We start from the raw sequence: 23,231 nt of genomic DNA on the forward strand, positions 1-23,231 counted from the left end.
TGTCTTCACTGGCACGAGAACGCAAAGCGCCGTGCGCTTGGTCGTGCTACCGGCATGTAATTTTTTTAAGCCGTGGGAGAGTTAGTCACAGCTACTAGCTTGCTGCCACATCATGACCCTCGCTTTCTAAGCCCTCGGTTGAAATGTTTTTCTGATGCAAATATATTCCTTAAGCGTTCACTGCTTTCAGCCAGCCTTCAGATGGACGTCTCAAAGGTCAGCCCACGAGACGATGATGAGTTATACAAGACGTTGATGTTTGAAGGCATTGCAGACATTAACTGTGCTTTGTAGAGTCTTCAGTACTAGACGTGCTTTAAAATGTTTTTAAGAAATCTGATTCATTTCAAGAATCAGTTCATCGAAATATAAACATTTACTAACCTCATCCCAGATAGATATGACTTCCTTCCTTCGGCTGAACACAAGAACCAATGGGATTCGAAGTTATCAACGTGCCGCCATAATGGTTTTACAGCGCTGATCTGTACATTCAGCAATACCGGTTTGTTGGCGGAATCCGCAAAAAGTCCTCTTAAAGGGACACTCCACTTTTTTTGAAAATATGCAAATTTTCCAGCTCCCCTAGAATATAACATTTGATTTTTACCGTTTTGAAATCCATTCAGCCGATAGCTTAGCACAATTAATTGAATCTGATTAAACCATTTAGCATCACGCTCAAAATAACTAAAGAGTTGCGATATTTTTCCTATTTAAAACTCTTCTGCAGTGACATCATGTACTAAGATCGAAAGAAAATTAAAAGATGCGATTTTCTAGGTAGATATGGCTAGGAACTTTATTCTCAAGGACTTTGCTGCGATAACTTTGCATTTGAAAATGTCTCTGGTTACGTATGTAACTGTTGTTCTCTGAGAAGGGAACGAGACGCTGCGTCTCCCTTGCCATACTTCCTGGATCCCTGTTACGCCATCTTTGACAATATTTCAGATAGCGATATACTTCCTGGCTCCCGCGTCACCCTGTCTTTGCCGTTAAGCCTCACCATTGGTTGAATTTGATATACACATTCAGACGCACTTACCCATGGAGGCATCCCCAAAGTGTCACCGCAGTGACGCAGAGCAAGTTCCCTCAAAAGGGAACTGTAACAATGTATCTTAAAAGGTAACACGATGGAACCTTGCTCTCACTTGAAATGTGTCCCCGCAGTCCTGAAATTTGAGGGTATTGGCTGGAAAGTCCTTAAAAGGTCCTTGTATTTAAAGTTAACTAAGGTGTGGGAACACTGTACTTAGTCATTTGGATCACTTTAATGATACATGTAAGGGAGATTCACCATTTTGACCTCCATATAAAAGATAACATGATGACATTTTTATATAAAATGAATACGTGTCACACTGAAGAAAGGATGTCATAAACATGTGGGATGGCATGAGTAAGTTGTGAGAGAATTTTGGTCTTATGTGTGTGTCAAATGTATATTTCCAGCCTGAGGCGGATGTTCACCTTTTTTTCCTCTGGTACCTAAAGGCGTCTGATGGCATTTAATAGATTTCAGTCTGTGATGTGATGAGTCATGAGTTTAATCGTTCAGAAAAAGCTGCGCCATGTACAGCAGTGATTGAAAGGCCGGTTTTCCTGCATCATGTTCAAAACACAACACTTCAGATTCGCTGTTCGTATCCCCCGGGTCGTTCAATATACATGGCTCATTCACTCCAGTGCATCAGTATCTCAAATATCCCTTCACTTCTACCCACCCGGAGAGCTGTTTACCTTCATTTATACATTAGGGATTCAGCGCACAGAGCAGCGCTGGGCTTCAAGGTTGGAGTGACCGCAGATTAGAGGGAACACAACCCCCTTGTCGGTGTGTCAGCGAGGGCTGTGGACGATTACAGGCAAATTTCAACCCTTCAGCCCCTGTTCTCATCAACCCCTCAAATGGTTTCCACAGAGGTGCAAAGGGGCAGGACCTCTGTGTCGGCGTTCGTCTGACTTTATCTCCACAGAAAGTCACTAGTGCTGACTGGAGATGTTTCATTACTCTGGCTTTCTTGAACTTTTAAATCTTTTCAGTCTTGTGTTTGTACGCTGCTGCAGTTATAATGCAAATGTTTAATATAATACATTTTGTTGTGTTTTTGTTTTGATTACATGAACATGATGAAAATGATTAAAACAATAGTTGAAAATGAAATTCAGCCCATAATGTACTCTCCTTAATGCCATTCTAAGTGAATGTGACTGATGAAGACATTTAGAGTTACTGTATATTTACTAATATTCTGGCCTTCCTAGCTTTGGAATGGCACTGAATAATGGGCACGTGTTTGAAGCTCATCCATCATCAGAAAAATGAATTGGAATCTGATGAGAAGCTGAAATGCAGAATGATCAAAATCATTGATTCATGCATATTGGCGGAAGTGAGAGACAGCTCATATATTTTTTCAAATGCAAATTTTGTCATTGTTTTGGAAGACACTAGTTTATACCTACATTTTCTTAAGGCTACATATTCCTACTAAAAGCAAAAAACGTCATATGCTCTTTTAATAGTAGATAAGTCTTGAACAAACAGATGAAGAGTTTGGTTCCAAAACGCAATAAATCCATTTTGACTAATTTGGGTAAAAATGTGTTTTCTATACCAAGAAAGTGACAAAATGAAAACCACTATCTTAACAAACTTTTACATAGCATCTTTAGGTTATAATAACATTACGAATTTAAATCCATAATTTGATTTTCAAAGATTTATTATAAAAACAGATTATTTATTTAAGTTTTTTTTTCAAAATGCAATAAATCTATTGAATCAAAATGTGCATTCATCTTTGCCATGTTATATTCATTTAGTTGACTAGTGGTATACACTGATAAAAAATGAATGGTGCGCTGTGATTTGTTGAGCGGATTTATTGCATTCTGCAGAGAAGGAGGACTGGCGTTTATTGCGTTTTGGGAAAAAAGGGAGAAAATATGACAGAATAACACGGCGGATATCGGATTTAAAAACGTGAATCTGACAATAGGTGCTCTTTAAACAAACTGTTGTCAGTAAATAACATACATTTAAATCTACAGTAAGTTACTGGCAAACAGCTGCATAACCACAGCAAATTTTTACAGTTTATGGTTTAATATGACAATATTTGGCAGAGATACAACTATTTAAAAATCTGGAATCCGAGGGTGCAAAAAGAAATCAAAATATTGAAAAATTGGCCTTTAACATTGTCCACATAAAATCTTTAGCAACACATATCACTAGAGATAATACATTTTTTTTATATATATATTTACAGTAGGAAATTTATAAAAATATTTTCATGATCTTTACTTAATATCCTAAGAATTTTTGGCATTAACAAAATCAATTATTTTTACTTTTATTATACAATGTATTGTTGGCTATTGCTACAAATAAACCCGTGTGACTTATGACTAGTTTTGTGTACCAGTGTCACATATGGCTCAGCACACTGTTGGTGGTTTGACTCGACTGAGTGTCTATCGTACATCAGTTGTCAGAGTTTTGTTTAGCAGGTTGCAATGTCACTAGCAATTTGTGTGATCCGAAGAGACACTGTTGCCGAATTTAAAACAGAGAAGCGCCGTAGAGTTGAATCAAGGCAGCAGCAGGCAAAGCAAAGAGCTGGCTGGGTCTGCTAACGTATTGTCATTGCATTTGTCTTATATAGCCAGAGCCTGGTTTTTCACAGTTTTTTGTTCATTGCTAACATCTAGAGCTTTTCTTTCTTGCCACAGTTTTCTTTGGCTTTCTCAGTTGGAGCTTAAAAACAGAAGCACTGCACCTAAAGAATTCATATTAGACAAGTATCTCAAAGGGTACATATTAATACCGAATGTATACTTATCTGTACCTAATAGTAAACATTTGGACCTTTTTAATGTGTTCTGCATATTTTGACACATTTTTTCTAACAGTGTAAAGTGTTTACTAGGATGTCACTGTTTTTAGTGGTTGCATTTATGTCAGTGGCATAAACAGTGCAAGACAACTTACATGCTGATGGATATTTTAATCTCTAAATATGAGAAATAGTTATGATCTGATACAGGTACATGACAAAATTTTTTATTGGGATGTGTATCTTCTCAGCATCAGGCTATCATCTCAGGACAGCCCTCGAAATTGTAAAATGATTCACACATTTTTAATTCAGGCCCATTTACATTGTGCTTGAAAATGGTGTTGAGGTGATTCAGATGTTCTCAGGCACACTGTGTCATTCCTGTCTGCACATTACATAAGCTTTCTTTGACGTATTGGTCCCAGTCTCTCTCTGTTTTAATAAAAATAAGTTCATTTGAGTTTTCTATCTTGCTTTTATAATTCAGCAGCATTACATTAGACATTTTGAGCATCAGATGTGCTCTGTCATTTTAGCCTAGAAATCCAAATGGACTTTTCTTGTTCAAAAGAGTTCACACAAGCTGAGAAATACATTCTCACTGGCTTTGATTTTTATATATACAGTAGCTCCTATCTTATCTCTGAGTTCCCTGATGTGATTGTGGAAAAATTTTATTTAAGCGGACCAGAGACTCAAATATAGGTGACTGCTTTTAAGCAAACTGGTGAGGAAGCTTTTTGTATGATATAAGTTATTAAAATATTTTGGTATTATTAAAAATATCTTTTTAATGTGCTTAAAACATTTATTTGCAAGCAATATATATATATATATATATTGTGTTCAGGTGTTCTTTTGAATGCTCAAATTTATGTATTTTTTTTACTTTATGAAAGGGTAATAATAAGTGTTTTTCAGTGCCCAGCTTTCTATATACGGCCTTTAAAGGGACATTTCACTTTTTTGAAAATAAACTCATTTTCCAGCTCATTTTCCAGTTAAATATTAATTTGGAATTAAATATATTTGGAATCTATTCAGCCGATCTCCGGATCTGGTGCCGCCACTTTTAGCATAGCTTAGCATAATCCATAGAAACTGATTAGACCATTAGCATTGCACTCAAAAATGACCAAAGAGTTTGGATGTTTTTTTCTATCTAAAACTTGACTCTTCTGTTTGTGAGCAGATGCTGCCGAAAATAGTCTCCCTAGTAACTTTCAAAAGCAGGTAACTATTTTCGGGCAGTGCGTAATATCATTGCGCCTCCTGCAGCAATGTTAAGACAGCAAAGTCCTTGATTATTATGCCAGAATGAGAGTATAGTTCCTAGCCATATCTACCTATAAAATCACAACTTTTAATTTTCTGTCGGTCTTAGTACAAGATGTAACTACGGAAGAGTCAAGTTTTAAATAGGAAAAATATCAAAACTCTTTGGTTATGTTTTAGCGCGATGCTAATGGTCTAATCAGATTCAATGCATTGTGCTAAGCTATTCTAAAAGTGGTACAGCCAGACCCGGAGATCGGCTGAATGGATTCCAAAATGGTTTAAAGCAAATATTAAACCTTAGGGGAGCTGTATAATGAGAATATTATCAAAAAAAGGGCAGTGTTCCTTTAAAAGCACCAGCATGACTATTGGAGTGAAACTCCAAATATTTGGATTGCAAATCCTTAGGCCCTGAATTCTTAAGGCTGTTTAACTACCCCTCACCGAATGCGTTAATTTATTATACACAAAAAGTACATAAACATTGAATATGGAATTTTGAAACAAATGTATTTTCTATTTTGAAATGGCACGTCATGGTATTTTATGGACACCATACAGTGGCACTGTCATGTATGTTTTGGTGTGTACTATGGTTCTATGTTTTTAAGAGGCATGCACTGTGCTAAAGACCATTTCACATTAAGAACATTAACTATAAAAATACATTTATTGATAACTACATTAGTGTGAACACAAACTGATAATAACAATGTTTTTCCTAGCTTGTGCATTTTAAGTGTGTGAGTCATTTGATACCACCACAAAACTATAAGAATTTGTTTTTCATTCCAATTCTGCTTCTGGGCTACATGGCTATTATAGTGTAAAGCCTAAATAGTCTGACAGATCTGATATATGCTTTTTCTGCAGGCACGACGAGACAGCCCAAAGAGGGGGAAGTCCCAGGTGTGGACTACAACTTTGTGAGCATCGAGCGGTTTATGGAATTAGAGAAAAGTGGGGCCTTATTAGAAAGCGGTACTTATGAAGGTAAGGCAAATTCACTGCTAATCCTCCCACTTTTCAATAAATGATTATAGCTTTAAATAAAGCACGTGTTACACCTGTTACACCATGGTGGGATAAAATATGAATAAAATAGATATGCTCAATGTTACTGCTAGAAGAAGCAGGTACATTCCCTTTGACATTGCACAGAGGTATTCAGAACTGGTGCAGTGGGGTCCCATGAGAGCCGACACAGAGGTGTGTGGACTACTTTCACAGGCACAGGTTTCTTATCTGTTTAAGATAAACCTTCCCATGAATGCATGAGGCCCTGCATCATAATGTTCCAGGCACATTGAGAGCAGTGTACGTTTCACAATGTACTCGGATTTGTTAGAATATAGTTTCGTTCTTTTGGGTGTCACTTGGTGTGACTTTTGCATACAATATTCACCCTTTGACATTTTAAGTCAGTGTCAAGTGATTGTAGGTGTTTTATAGCTTTGACAGTTTTTTTGTCAAATATCATGTTATGCATTACTGTTAATCGATCTATTTAATGCTTATTATATGAGTTTTAATGCTATGCTACCATTGTATTGGCGACTAGTTAGCATAAGCTAAAACCACTGGATTACAAAGTTATTTTACCCAGTCTGTGATTCTGGGTCACAGGCTGTAATTTAAATAAAGCTTTTTCTCTCATCTACAAACTTCACTTCTTCTGTTCAGTTCCCCACAGACCTGCCAGTGAATTTTAAAAGCCACTGCCGTACCTGCAAATCCATGCATGGTTTTTAATCATTAAACAGATTTCCCTTGATACACATGATTTCTTTTCAATCTTCAATAAAACGATCGGGTCGCCAGTGAACGTGGTCGGCATAATGGAAAGCGTCAGAGAGAACTTGAGCAAAGTTATTAAAACTGTAATTAAAACAATTCACAGTTTTGGCATGCCAGGTAGCTATGAATGCGTGTTTTTAACTTGTTGTGCTGTTTGGAGTGCCAACTAAGTCACAAACAGTGATGCGCGGGTCAATGTATAAACAAACCGACCAACGTTTTCAACTATCCTGCAGGCAACTCGGATCGCAAAGAAAAAATTGTACCTGACCCTCTACTTGACCCGCATTTTTAAATGGTTTAAAATAGCTAATTGGCATCTTCATTTCAAATGACCTGACCGACTGCGACCCAAATATCATTAAAAAATAGTTTTGGTCAGAGCCGGTGGTGTAGTGGGCATCGACTCAACTTTTTTTTTTTTATATATATATAAAAAAAAAAACTAAAACTATAGATTACATAGGAACCAAAAAAAATGTGTTATTTTTTATGACTCGTAACCGGTGATAACCGTGTGTGACCGCAGGCACGCGCTCATTTTGGATCAACCCGCGCAGCACTGGTCACAAATAATAAAACCAAATTTGGATGCTTTAAGGCCCTGTCCACACGAACAAGGTTATTTTTGAAACCGTAGCTTTTTCTGTGCAGTTTAAGCATTCGTCCATACCATAGACTGTAAAAAAAAATGGACGCTGCGACGTCGCTTCCTTCTGTTGTAATGAACTGTGCATTAAATTTTCGATGATGGGCGCTGACATGTTATGCAAAAACATCAGTTTGGAGCCTGGCAAACTGCGCAAAAGAAATCATCCGTGGAGCCCAGAGGACTAGCAGTGGTATCAGACTTTTGCCCATACACTCGCACGCCCTTTTTAACCACTCCCCTTGAACATGTGATTTGACTGGCTTGCTAAAATAAGGTAAGTTAAATACAAGTAATTTTGTCGGTGTGATATATAACACAGAAATCGAAATTAATAGTAAGTTATATCTTCAATCTTCCCTCGAAGCTTAGAGAGTTCATTCAGAGAAGCTGTCAATCACAAATGTCATTTATAACAACACGCCCTGTTTCTATAGCATCAAATTACTAGCTAAAATGAGACTTATCACAAAAATGAACAATTGAACATATATCAGCATGATAGCAACTACCTAATAGGACCAAAACCATCTTTCGGAAAATTTTATTGGAAGTGTAATTTATTTTCTTATTTTGACCCGAGTTCTGTTCGTTTGCATGGAGAGGGCGGGGTTTTTGACTTGTACTTCATACCAGGTTTTTGCATGTTTTTGATTTTTTTTTTTTTTTTCGAAAAAAGGGAAAAATTACTACACTGTAAACCTGGATAAGTTCTACTAACTCAAAAAATTGAGGCAACTGATTGTCTCTATTTTTCTAAGTTTGCCAACTTAAAAGTTTTGAGTACTGACAACTTCAATTCAAATAAAAAAAAAAATTATTTATCTAAACTTAGATAAAGTCTTATATAAATTAAATTATATATTTTATGTAACTTAAATTGTAGTAGTAGCTTTACTTAAATATTTTGAGGCAACTGATTGCCTTGTTTTTCTTAAGTTTCCTGTACTCAAATATCTACATTTTACAACTTAACAGAACACTGTAAAACCTGACAAGTTCAGAGTACTCAAAATATTCAAGTAAACTAACTACTATTTAATTTTGTTCACAAATCACAGAAACATATCATGTGACTCATGAAAATTTGATACCAGTGAAAGTGTGTTGAGACTGAGCTCAGTGCTGACTTTCACATAGGTATTGTTTATATCAGGGGTGTCAAACATGCGGCCCGCATGATGATTTATACAGTTTTATTAAATATTAAATACATATTTTAAAAACCCTTTTAGGCGGGTGTCTAGTTCGTTTTTAATATGAGAGACTTGCGGAAAACAGCAAAACGTGGAACATAGAGTAAACACGGTGCCCAAAATCTTGCCGTTTTATTGTTACCGCTCGGCTAAAGATCCACGGGTTCTGGTAATCCACTTCGTGTTTTCTCGCCCGCTCCGCAGCATCTCTGTGCACTCTCTGCCTGGAGAGAGAAGACGACAGTTTCCAAAGTTCGTTGCATTAACAGGTAGATTCATTACATTATATCAGTTGTTAAACCGCAGACTTAGTAATTTGTAAGTATGTTTATGTATTTCTTCCGGTAATGATTTGCTGTCGGTGTTCTAAAAGTGCTAACAACTTAGCAAGCAAACAACAACAAAATTTACACATTCTTATAACGTTACAATACTTGTCTAATCGATTTAATGTTCCCGATCAGATCTAAGTTAATATAAACACTAAATTTGCTGATGTTGGCACACTTTGTAGACAAAAAATACAAAAAACACCAATGTCTTCACAAAATAACGACAGAGAACGGAAAGAGAGGCTTTTAGCAGCAGTTCAACATTGCAAACATGGATTCAAAGCTCCATCAAGCCAGCAGGTAAATCAGATTGAATATTTAGCAGATTGTCAAACTTTAATTCGTGTTATTATATTTCCCATTATAATCACTTATCTAAGTTGATGCTAGTAATATAACACATAATATTTATAATACTTTATTAAAACCATAATAATAGGACCACCCCCCATAGTGCCATTTTTGGTTCGGGCCACTGCCCCATCTAGCATTTTCTAAATGACTGTTCTCATTACAAATATATTCCAAAGAAAAGTGAATGGTTTATAAATAATTTTGGCATTAAGGCAAAAGAAGTTAAATTAAAGCTTTTCAACCTATAAGGCCAGTGGGTTTTGTTCAGATGTAAATTTGTGTGTATTAGTGATGGGTCGTTCGCGAACGCCGGCTCTAAGAGCTGATTCTTTGTAGCGAACGAGCAGAGCCGAATCTTCAGACGCATGCAGGGGAGCCGGCTCCCGAGCCAGAAGAGCCGAATCTATGAAAAGAGCCGGACTGCCATCACTAAAATGTAGAGCCGGAGCTTGAGCCGAAAGAGCCGAATCAATGGAAAGAGCCGGACTGCCATCACTAAAATGTAGAGCCGGAGCTTGAGCCGAAAGAGCCGAATCAATGGAAAGAGCCGGACTGCCCATCACTAGTGTGTATAATATACAGTATGAGTGAGACCTTATGAAATGTAGTTTTCACAGAGCTGTGTGTTTCTCTGGTTTTCTTGCTAAACAAACTAATTAATTGGTTTGTTTAGTTAATTTTAACACAATTATCAGCACACTAAGGTTTAAAAAATTATCCAGCCCGCACTTCATGCCGTTATTTACCATCCGGCCCTCAGCCTAAAATGAGTTTGACACCCCTGGTTTATATGATAAAGCAACACATTATTGACCTAAAGCCTAAGCACAGGCACTACACTTCTGAACAATGGTAAGCACAAAACAAAAAAAATAGCAAACTTTTCTAAATCTCCAAGATAAATAAATGTTTAACACTACTGAGTCTTTTTGTTTACTAAAAACCACATAACATATCACTTAATTTCAAAAAATGCTCTCGTTTTGCGGGCTCATGCAAAGCATGCTGGGAACTGAACCTCCTCAACCAATGGTGTTGATTTAACTTTAAAATGAAGTAAATTTGCTGTGACAGACTCTTTCTTAGCTTACCTGGCAAATTGAACTCATCACAACCACCAAAAGTTTGTAATTATTTGCATCCAAGAGCAAATTCATCCATTTAAAACACGTCTAAGTGCCCTTTCAATGATGACATCACTTTTTGGTAAAAAACGCCACTAGAGGGCTTTTGACTTAAAATATTTAATTATGGTTGAATCCACTTTTTAAGTTCCCTAAACTCTTTACCTTTGGTGTAGTTGTAAAAACTCCAAAAACTATTTACTGTTAACTTAAATCTATGATAGATGTTGAATGAACTCAAAAATAATAGTTAGCTAAATTTTTTGGCACATTTTGAGTACCAGGTACTTTCTATTTTAAGTTAGTTTTACTGTGTATAAAAATACCTGTGTACGTGTGGACAAGGCCTAAGACTGAAAGGACCTGAATGCATTGTCTTAAGATGCAGCTTTGTTAGGCTATTTTTAACTTGATGCTTTGTTTTACGTCTGCTATGTCTAGATCATCTAGTAAGAGACTCAGTTCTCAGACAATTGAGAGACAAAGCTTTTCTGATTTTTTGCACGCTCTGCTGAACTACTGGATGTCTTTAGACAAACGGTATGCCCGTAAGCAGTTTTACATTGATCTGTATCATAGTACAATACAAGTGCAATAGATGATTTTTATTTGTTGAATATATTCTAAAAGAACTAATATACTGAACATATTCATTTCTAGTGAAGGACTGCTCCTCTGTGGTTTGCCATCATTTTATACCCAAAAATGCATTTGGTGGAAGGTCTTAAATTATTTATACAGGACACTATGATTGAGAAATTTAGTTTTTCCATATTTCTAGTCCAAAATGCACATTCCTGGGCTCAATGTGATAATACCACAACGCTTTAAATCAAGATGAAATCTAATGGATTTAACTCTTTCCCCTTCAAAATTTTTTTAAAAAGTTGCCAGCCAGTGCCAACATTTTTATGATTTTTACAAATGTTTAATGCCTTCCAGAAGAGTTCTTCTTTAAATATATAACATACAATATATCAAATGAAAGAACAGACCCTCTGCTTTCAAACGAAGGAGACGTTTCATCCTACCTTTATTTGTTTTCTTTTTATCACCTCTCAAATATGGGTAGGTTTTTTCAAAAATACCTCGTTTTGAGCAGAAAGCTGAGATAATTGTTTTTTTGTGAAGGACTTTTGATAGAGATCAGATTCAGAGTGATTATCAAAACATACACGGAGTTACTGTTTGGCCTAAAGGGTTGCTTTCAGGTTTTATAAGTTGGGTAAGAGCACCACCTGGTGGATAATAGCAGAAACATGGATTGCCTGAAAAACTCTTCATTTGCAGGGAAGCGTTTTCTTTCAATTGACGAGTTAACTTGTTCATTTAAGGGACTGTCACTATGTACCCAACCTGAACATCTCTTTAGTTTTTACAGTGGTCTGTTGGGTAATAGGAGACCCGTCTCTTAAATTTACCAATCGTAATTTTCTGCCGAATAAACTCCACATTGTCTCTCTGAATCTTGTCCCAGATAACTTCTATGGCACGCCGAAGCCTCCGGCCGAGCCTACGCCCATGCTGTTTAATGTGACGGACCAACTCTTGCCCGGTGCTCGACCCAGTGCAGAGGGAAAAAGGAAGAGAAACAAGTCCGTCAGCAACATGGAAAAGGACAGCATTGAGCCACCAGAAGAAGAGGAAGAAGACAGCCCTGTCGTCAATGGCAACGGCATCGCCATCACACCAGGTACTATTACCACTTAGTATTGTTACAGAGATATAATATAAATGGACCAGCTGAGGCCATTTAAGAGTATTCAAGAGTCTGTATTTGCTTCATTACATTCTGTTGTTGTATGAATTATTTTGGAAAAGAGTTTATTGTTATTTAAACTTGTGGCCCATGATCGGGAATGGGGCTGCAGGATATTGAGGAAAAGACTCTAAACCATGCTATATATGATACAATAATGCTTTAAAGGGATAGTTCACCCAAAAATTAAAAGTCTGTCATTATTTTCTCACTCTAATGTTGTTACAAACCTGTATAAATTTCTGTGTTCTGATGAACACAAAGGAAGACATTTTGAGGAATATTCAGAAGCCCCATTGACTTCATACTATTCTTTTTATTATTATGGATGTCAATGGGGCCTCTGATCGGTTTGGTTACAAACATTCCCCAAAATACACCTTTCGATATATCTTGCAGCCCTAACTTCAGTGAATATGAAAAATTCACTTGCTTAAACTAAATTTATAAAAACAAATATAGAGGCTTTTAATGAAGGGGTAGGGGTGTGAATTTTGCCCTATGTGTCAAGCTGGGAAATCACACTTTGAACATACTGCCGTTGCTTATGCATCCTGCCAAATTATCAAATTTCCTCTGCTGCCTACTGTATGTAAATTGTCTTATGCTGCCTACTGTATGTCACGCTAATATTTATACCTGCATGCAGGGGATGGCGCACGAATCCGACCCAAAAAACCCTGCTGTACCGCCAAATTCTGCATGTGCCAGGCACTCTCAGTGCCCACTTCTTGATAATCAACTGTCAAATCAGTCTCTCAGTTAAAAGGTCACTCCTGACACTGATTCATTCTGTTTTACTCATAGAATCAAGTGAGCATGAAGACAAGAGCACAGACGCTTCAGGGGACGTGCCCGCCCAGCCGTGCCCACCTGAGACCCCCACCCTCACCGCCACGGATGCTCCTGAAGAAGAAGGAGAGGCCCCCAAATCCCCACAAGACTCCCAGGAAAATGATGATTTGGGGCCCTTGCCGGACAACTGGGAGATGGCCTACACGGAGAAGGGGGAAGTTTACTTTATAGAGTGAGTGAAGTGCATTCTTCAATTTGATAGAGGTGTAAACATATGTGCTTCTTCCGAAACATGGAGGCGCTTATTTAGTTACTGCATTTTACATGCATCACGTGTCCTTTACAGTGAACTCAATCCCATAATGCACAGAGCATAGGGAAATAACAATTTTGTTTTTATAGCATTCCCAACTAGACAGCTCTGCCTTTGTAGACAGTAAGTCAGCTTAATAGGTTTGGAAAGAGCTACAAAGCACAAGTCGTTTTCCTGCGGTTAACTCCTTTTCTCACATTGTTATGGACACCTGAATTATTTATGCACACTGTACTGAGCGCGCTTCGGTCTTTGTTCCATTTTGTTGTTTGCAAACAGTTTGTTTGTCTTCAGTACATGGTATGACGTGGATTATGGATAAATTGATGCGTCGCATTATGCCAAGCCACGAATCCGAACGATGAATGAATCATCATAAAACCGAATATGACTGCCAGAGTAGCAAAGGAAGGAAAACGGTCTTGATAGCGTGAGAAAGATGTTTTCCTCCCTCTCGCTGTCTTCCAGCACTTAATTAGAAGCAAGGGACTTGTTATAAGTATTGATTGTCACGCCTACTTTGACTTGAGTCCTAGTGGAATATCTCATCTGTAAGGTTTTGCATTCTGAAGTGAGATTTGTCCCAACGTACACTTTTTGAGCAGAGAGATTAAGGGGGGACTTATAAATATAGATATAGGTGGCATTATTCGATAATGCTGTGATTGTCTTTTTAGTGTACAGTATAATTATTTGAAACTGTGATACATTGGGATCTTTTACTCAAGTCGTTTCGTATTTATTTGCATTATGGTTTGGTGTTAAGCAAAATTATATTCTTGGATTGTTCCGAGTTCAGATTTTGAATAGGAATTAGTTTTGAAGAATAATAAAAGTAATCTTTAGACTTCTAAACAGTTAAACAGTAAAATAAAAACACACAACAGGAGAATAACAGTACAGTTTTGTAGCAAGTACAATACTGTCGCAGTCAAAAGACTTTTAGTATGCAAAATTTCTACGTAGCCCCCTGCATACAGTGGGGAAAATAAGTATTTCACACATCAGCATTTTTATCAGTATATGGATTTCTAAGTGGGCTATTGACACAAAATTTCCACCAGATGTAGCCATCAAGCCAAATATTAAATTCATACAAAGAAGTCAGAACATTTAGGTATACAAGTTGAGTCATAATAAATAAAGTGAAATGAGTCATAATAAATGTATATGGGTAGCAACTGCATATGGTATCACACTGCTAAAATGTTTTTTATTCATACATCATTGATTTTGATGTGCTTGGGCTGATATTGTTCCTTTTTATATTGTACATTATAGGATATTGATCTTTTAAAGGTCACAAAATGACATATTGATCATCTATTGGTCACATATCATCATGTAAAAAGACTTTAGCAGGTCACATAGTCTCGCATAGCCAGCTTCCTACAGAAATGGCTTTTGATGGCCAAGGACCGCCCAAGAGTCCTTATGACTGACACTTTTTGGGCCGCGTCATGTTTAGGGGCTTGGAAATGTCGCAATGATTATCGACCAATGAGCAACAACCATCATTCATGAACGTCTCTTAGGTTTATAACAACAATAGCAAACACGTTAAGATACTGGGCATACTTTTAAACATACCCTGTTTATTCAATCTTGATGAAGCATATTGTCACCGATGTAAACTTAAAAGCTTTTTTCTTCGATTACACGGCTTTGTGTTTTCCAGGTGGACCGTTTAAGATCGCAACACGCACATCTCCCAGAAATCATTATAATTAAACCAATCAGAGTAGCGCTTTGACCTCCCCTGAAGTTTTTCCAAAAAAGTGATCCATATGCATCAGACGGTCCATGGCCGTGACATCTGAGGCTGAGACTATACATGGATATCAGCTGACGTCACTCACTTGTCTTCCGCCATTTTGAGGACTTGAAGTGGTCGCAAAAGAACAAGAAGCTATGCCTTCAATATGCTGTGAGCATCAAAATCGCTATTTTAACAACACTAAGAAGGCTCAACACAACATGATATTTTGCTCGAAGTATCGCCTATGTCTCTACACGTGAACTCGAGCATTGAGAACATTGTTTGTGAACAGAGAGTTTACTAAAAAGAAGGTTTTGAACAACTGACTTTGGATGATTTGGCGTTCGCTCGCCGCCTTCTTCCCAGTCAAGATGTATCGATCTCCAATTGCGACGTAAGGAGGGAGCATTGTAAAGATTGATATCTCCTAAAGCATAGTTCCATAAAAATGCACGGATAAGTCGTTGTTTTGTCGCAAGTGAAAAACAATATTGACCTTCAGGTTGAAAAAGGAGCCTCTTATGATATTCATTCATTCCCCTTCGGAAATCGATTATTTACGTCTGGCAGAGATGACAAGCGGACACCATAACAGCCAAAGTCAGTTGTACAAAACCTTTATTTTTAGTAAACTCCGTGTGTACAAACAAAGTTCTCAATGCTCGCGTTCATGTGTAGAGATCCAGGTGATACTTCGAGCAAAGTTTCATGTTGTGTCGCGCCTTTTTATGTTGTAAAATAGTGGTAGTTCGGTTGCAGCGGACAGCGGCTGGAAGAACGCATCAGGGATCGAGAAGGAATCACACCCTAACCAAGATATATTTTTTTAAAGTAGCGTTTATTTTCATGACTGTCGAGGTGCGACATGTTGTCTTTCATAGCCCTTTACTATATCCGTAAGAATCATAGACAGTAAAAGATAAGAAATCCGTAAATTGTAGCAAGGTAGCCAATGCTTGTCAATAGCCTACTGGTACTCGGTAGGTCCCAAAGATGGCGGCATGACGTAAAAGGTCACGTGACTGAAATCCATCTATAGAGTTTGCCAAACTTGAACGTGCCAAATGCGAATTTTATTAGCATGCCTGTCATTTTTTTGCTCGGCTGCATTCATTCACATGCCTATGAATGAAGTCAATGGAACGGAAGTCCTGTATAACCGTGACATATCAATTTTGACATTCATACAGATATAAAAAAGAATTGCCCAATTTTATAATGTAAAGACGTGTAAAAAGTCTAAAATATGTATATAGTTTATACAACCTTATTTAAAGGTGCAGTGTGTAAATTTTAGTAGGATCTCTTGACAGAAATCCAATATAATATACATAACAATCTTTTCAGTGGTGTATAAAGACCTTACATTATGAACCATTATGTTTTATTACCATAGAATGAGCTGCATACACCGTGTGGCACCATTTTGTGCTGCCATGTTTCTACAGTATCCCTTAAGGGACAAACCGCTCTACAGAGTGTGATTCCTCATTATGTTGTCTCATGTTTGTCCTGTACCGTAGCTTCTCTATGTGTTTCAAAAGGGATGGGTGAGCAATCACACCAGTAGATGTCGCTAAAATCTACACACAGCACCTTTAATATTTTCATATTTTGATTTAAAATTCTGCATACTGTAAATCATTATTATAGTGAAGCATTTGTCTCTGTTTTCTTAAGTCACAATACCAAAACCACATCATGGCTGGACCCTCGACTAGCGAAGAAAGCCAAGCCCCCAGAGGAGTGTGAGGAACATGGTAAGTGTGTTAACATGTTTTCTCCTGTTATGCGTGGAGAAGTGCAATGTCGTGACCTCTGCTTCTATGGTTCCCTGTGGAGAAGTCACGGAGGCGTTAGATAGTATGAACAGGGATTTCCATTTAACACTTAACACAGGATGTTTCTAGATCAGATCACTAGATCGTTCTTTACTTCAGTAGATCATTTTAGACACTGTGCTTCTGAATACATGCATTGATAGTATCAATAGATTTGTGTTTTTTTGATTGACGCAACCATCTGTTCATCGGTTAATTTATCCTTTTATAAAACTCTTTATTTATCTATTAAGTTAGTTTTGTTATTTGTTCATTAATTTATGTAGCTAGTCATGTATAAACCCATCTATTCATCTTTTGTACTGATTCATCCATCCATTCATTCATTCATTTGTTTGCTTGCTTTTCCATCTGTTCAAATCTCATTGATTTATTCTTCATTTACTCAGTTGTTTGTCCATTCATTTATTCATCTACAGTATAAAAGCATCTAACCATCTATATATTCAACTATTCTTGCTTCAGTTTTTTGTTAAATGCACTTATTTGGCCAGTTTTTGTTAATCCTCTAATATAATGTTTGTTAGCATGGTGTATGCAATTGCATACTTCAAACGTCTGCTTTTTGGTGTTGTCTTGTTAGCTGGGCTGATAAGCATGCATGGTGCTGTGTACCGAAATCCAGCATCTCTAAAACCCTGTGCTGAATTAAAATGCAATTTAATGGGGCCAGAGAAATCAATATCTCTTTCCACAGGCTTTTTTAACAGTCATGCCACCGTGTGACATGACTACTAATATTCCTCCGCCTGTTAAAACAAAGATCTATGCTTTTTTGGCATGTAGACGCAACAAAATCACATGCATATTTATTCCAAGTGTAAAATTGATTGCGGCCAGTAATAAGGTGCGCTGAAATCGCTGTATATCACTAAGCTTGTCTAAAGCTTTCTCCATGTCTGTCTTTAAAGTTAAAGAAGACCTTTAAAGACCTAAACTTGAAATGGAGTTAAAGTTAGATGGCTTTTGAAGATTACATTGTCTGTTTGTGTCAAACTAATAGATGTGTATTCAGTCAAGTGTAATTTCAAAGGCATGCCAGTCTATTTAATAACAATTGAATAAGCCGGCTGTTGTTTTGATGCTGTAAATTGACTTGGTTTCTGCTAATTGTTCGTTATTTAAGCCCAAATTTTGCATAATGCCAATTTAAAGATGCATTCAGACAGAGGCGTAACCGCACACATATTTCAACTCGTTCATTCTATGCACCCAAATGTACATAAGCCACTCACTGAATGAAAGAGACTGAGAATGAGACTTCTACCATAGTTGCCATGGTAACTGCTGATGGAGAACCATACATTTAAGGAGGCTTAAGAAGATATGTTTAAGGTGGTCTGGGTACTTGTCTTAAGGATGCATCAAATATGAATTAAAGGAACATATTTTACAGAATTTGCTTTAGCCACATAAAAGTGCCATATACACACATCATAAAGATTGTTCTGTAGACGGCATGTGAATAATTTGTCGACTTGGATAACGTTGTGAATATAAACATTTTGATTTGTAGACGTACGTTTCTTTCTTTCCAAGATACGAGTAAAGCAAAACTACAGTTATTATAGCCAAGGTTATGTCACACCTCCCATTAAGAAAGTGCCACCATCTGGAGTGCTACTCGTCCGCCCGATCTCGTTCTGTCTCTCCTTTAAAGCCGTTTATGTGTCCGTATAAGAGCCTCATTTTGTATCTTGTTGAATGACACTTTGCACCACTTGGATGGCAGCCTGTGAAGGGTCTTAATATAAACATCATATATTAGACATATTTCAGGTGTCATGGGGTCAAGCATTAGCTGGTTGGATAAGTCTGGGTGTGTTTATAAATGTGTGCAGTGGTGTGTGTATTATATATATATATGTATAGGTGTACTTGTGTGTTTAGTGATGTGCATGTGTGTGTTTGTGTGTGTTTGTAAATGGAAGGAATTGATTTCTTGGTGCCTCCTGGGGAAGTGTGAGAACCACTTTGGCCATTGCACCTGCTCCCAATTTCTTCAACAGTTTGGTTCAGATGCCCTTATTCATTCCTATAATACATATATTTGACATTTGAAACACCTTATTATTATTATTATTATTCAGCATTGTTAAAATTAAAGTCAGATTTAACTTTTGGTAAACCAGCATCTTGTGAATCAGGGCAGTGACTTTGAGTGACACAAATTTGGGTTTTGAATAAAACAATTTTACATTTACATTGAAGAGACTGATTCCTTTTAAGTAGCCACCATAATTTTAGTTCCTGTGTCCCAAATTGCATGCTATGTGTCCTAGTATTCGAAATTAAAATTTGTTTGTTCGAAATCATAGAATGTTGAAATGAGCATCATGAAAGTCAATAACAATCTATGATAGCACATACTGGCAACCGGAAGGGATCAAATCAGTTTATTTGGTCACGTGACGTTCGATATATACGGTATTGTAAGTATATTAATATATAAAGTAAAATAAACTTATCTCGTATTGAAATATAATGATTAATATACAGTGTATAACTTCGCCTTATATGGACACTCCATATAGTCCATGCATGCTTCCATGAAATGTCCAAATAAAAGTTTAATTATAATCAAGTGTTATTTTCTAGTTGTTCACTTCACTTTCTGAGTCATTGATACACCGTTTGTTGTAATAATATCCAACAAGCACACGAAAGGCACTTTTTCCGTCATCACCTCAGCTTAGACCTGCGGCATACTTTCAGCAAAGATGCTTATATTATGAAGATGGCAACCTTCCATTAGAAAACACGCAACAGTCAACTTGGCTAGCGTGTAGCACCTTAGCCAGTAAATAATGATCAGTGATATATATTGCGGGCGTTCAGAGTCTAACGACAGTCAGTTAAAGTTTACATTTTACTAATCGTGTTTGCATTTTCTGTATCGGACCCTATCAGATCCACTGTGGATGGCATTTTGTTGCGTCGGCAGTCAGCCTTATCTCGCATAACGTTAAAAAGCCCAGGTGTGTGCTTGGCATTGAGCATCATTGTGATCATGGCTAGTTTAACTTCTGTGCGCTCGCTTCATTATTTTCTCCGGCTATATGTGTTTTGCGCAGGCGCCGCACACACGTGCATGATCTTGATTATTCGACAACCATTTTATCGATTTAATTCTTATCGACAATTAATCGAAGATCAATTAATTGTTAACATCCCTAATTTATACGTTATCCAAAAGCAGACATAGCGTTTTCTGCGTCTGTCTTTTTGCAGCAACTGTTGTTGCATCACAATCTAACTCGCTGGCAGAAAGTATTTACAGTAAACAAAAATGTGCACTTTGGCAAATATGCATCGACACGTGAACATGAGGAGAGTGTCAAAATAAAGGTACCCGATATCGATATTTTACATATGTAAATGATGCATGTTATCGTTATGCTGCGTACACACCAGAAGCTAATTTTACTTTTTGTGAGAGAAGATTATATACAAGTTATACAGCCCACGTGATCAAATAGCCTGGGCGCGCATTTTGGCGACGGAAGTGGTGTTGTTCCTTAGTGGTTCTAACGTGTTAGCAACTCAGAAAGTTTATCAAAACAGTTTCCCAGCATCAAAATGTCTGGTTGTTGCGTTTGGTTGCACTAATATAATATACTGATATAAGTATATATGTATCTGGACTTTATGTTTTTGGCCATCTGCTAACCTCTTCTATCCACTCCACAATATACACTGATCTGGTAGCTGTGTTGAAAAAGTTGATAAATAACTTTCTCTGTCTGTGTTGCTTCACTGCTGATTCTTACCATACTTCCGTTGCCAAAATGCGCGCGCATACGTTGCCACGTCATCATTGTGTACAAACAGTAAAAGGGTCTATAGACTCTAATTCGCGCACTCAAGTGGAATATTTGCATGATGCGACGTTAAATCCCACAAGTAATGTAGAGAGAGGAACACAATTCTTTGCTTATATCATATTTGTTTGTAGCATGTTGCTATAGTGTTCCAAGTGGTTGCTAGGGCATTGCTAGGTGGTCAAAACTATGCCAAACTAAACTAGTAGTATACAAGCTTGGTCATGTCAGGACACCAGGGTATGGTTGCCAACTGTCCCGTATTTTTTACTGCTACGCTGATCTAACCAGGCTTGTTCGACTTTATGTGGCGTCACAACAAGAACCGAAATGCAGATAACATCAAAATCCCGTAAGAGTGATTCGAGAAATCATACAAAGCAGACTGCTATCGAAATGCTCTCGCGGTACTTTGATGTCATCCACCTGTCAGTTCTTGCAGCGCCACAAGCAGCAATAGCAGCAGTGCTGATCACGACACTTGATAATGATTGAATGACCTTTCATCCAATCAAAATCAGTATACGTTTAAGATAAATAATATGATTTCCTGTTCTTTTTTATTTAGTGCATTATTTAGCTGTTTGTGCATGTATAAGATCTGCATAGTTACAAAGTTCAGTCTCAATTCTGAAGAGATCGCTGATCCAGACCTGCCTGAAACGCCATTTTTAAATTTGAACTTTGCTAGGAAATTCTCGCATTTGTGATTTACACACTGTAGGTCTGTTTTAATTAAAGTATTTTATGTTAACTCTAAAAAAAAATACAGCTCATAGAATAGTTTTATTTTGTCACACATAAGATTAACATAAGGGGTATAACAAGTGTTTTGTCTTAGACAGATAGTAAAGGTAATGGTTCAATTAAAGGACTGCGTTAAAGTACCAGCTGTAAATTAACAAACTATTAATAAACCTGTTGCCAAGGCATAAGAGTTATAAATTAACATTTAATTAGGAGAGTAGCTATCATTTTGACAAATTGCTTAAATACACTGTATTCACAAAAAACATATACGCACTTCTGCAGCAGGCCATCTTTTGTCCTGTATTTCAGAGTGAGAAAGTTGCCAACCCTATACCAGGGAGACGAGCAAAATCAGCTTAAACCAGCTAAGACCAAAAGGCTTAGGTTTAACAACCCCAGTGTTCAGTATTGACAGAACAAGGCGAATGTCTTTTTTAAAACAGCATATTTAAGGCATGTGTATTGTAAACCAGTTCTGATGTAGCAGTAATATACAGCAGCTGTGTGCGGCATCTTGGGTTTAGACTCTAAGCATCTTGGGTTTTGGCAATTAGTGAAGTTAATTATGGTAGGATATTGGCATCTAAAGCAATACGAGTCATCTTAGCATTTCCTAATTAGCATTTTTTTGTGCACATTGTTTATTCACACGTGCAAGAAAGATTGAATCTACATGCGTGTTTGTGTGTCCGTGATTGTAAACAAGTCCGCCAAAATAACTCCTCCACATCCCAGTGGTGATGTTTAGACAATTACTGCGCAAGTTTGTCTGTTTCTTTAATGTTATAACAATGTCAAATTTGGGAAAAAAAACAGATGGGATAAAAGCATTGCACGTGATGAGCTCGGTGTTGTCATGGTGATCTTGCCAGCCCTTTAATTTGTTTCGTGTGTCTCAGAGGGATTGAATTGCATTCAAGTATGTTGGCTGTAACCCCAGGCCTGCCAGACCTCCTCACACATACCGCTGCGTGTCCTGATTAAGGTTTGTTTTGCGCATTGACTGCCAGAGCTAAATAACCCGCTGGATTGTTCGCTATATTCCTCCGAGTGGAAATGTTTGTTTTTAAAAAACTGATTCAGATGCGTGTTATCATGACTGTGGGCATCCTCAGGGTTATTGATTCACTGAACAGGGTTTCACCAGGATGAAAAGTATGAGAAACGTTTTCATTACACGAACGGTTCGTGCCACACATTAAATAGCATTAAAGGGGTACACCACTTTGTTTGAAAATATTCTAATTTTCCAGCTCCCCTAGAGTTAAACATTTGATTTTTGCCGTTTTGGAATCCATTCAGCTGATCTCCGGGTCTGGCAGTACCACTTTTAGCATTGCTTAGCACAATTCATTGATTCTGATTGGACCATTTAGCATCGTGTTCAATAATAACTAAAGAGTTTCGATATTTTTCCTATTTAAAACTTGACTCTTAATAACATTGTCTACGAAGACCGACAGAAAATAAAAAATTGTGATTTTCTAGGCAGATATGGCTAGGAACTATACTCTCATTATGGCGTAATAATCAAGGATTGTGCTGCCGTAACGTGCTGCAGGAGGCGCAATGATATTACGCAGTGCCCGAAAATAGTCCTCTGCTATTGAAA

General features: G+C 37.3%; 1 protein-coding gene across 5 annotated transcripts in view; it reads left to right on the plus strand.

Annotated features, from left to right (window-relative positions):
- The window catches only part of magi2b (membrane associated guanylate kinase, WW and PDZ domain containing 2b), a 94,026-nt gene that overhangs the window by 31,107 nt on the left and 39,688 nt on the right, over positions 1 to 23,231 (plus strand). For all 5 annotated transcript variants that reach the window (XM_065291930.2, XM_065291929.2, XM_065291931.2 and 2 more), the window contains exons 3-6: positions 6,003 to 6,122; positions 12,059 to 12,274; positions 13,148 to 13,367; positions 16,888 to 16,967. In XM_065291930.2, the coding sequence (XP_065148002.1) occupies positions 6,003 to 6,122; positions 12,059 to 12,274; positions 13,148 to 13,367; positions 16,888 to 16,967 (636 nt within the window). The remainder of the gene's footprint in view (positions 1 to 6,002; positions 6,123 to 12,058; positions 12,275 to 13,147; positions 13,368 to 16,887; positions 16,968 to 23,231) is intronic.

Source organism: Paramisgurnus dabryanus, chromosome 23 (assembly GCF_030506205.2).
Source record: "Paramisgurnus dabryanus chromosome 23, PD_genome_1.1, whole genome shotgun sequence".
Lineage (NCBI taxonomy): Eukaryota > Metazoa > Chordata > Actinopteri > Cypriniformes > Cobitidae > Paramisgurnus > Paramisgurnus dabryanus.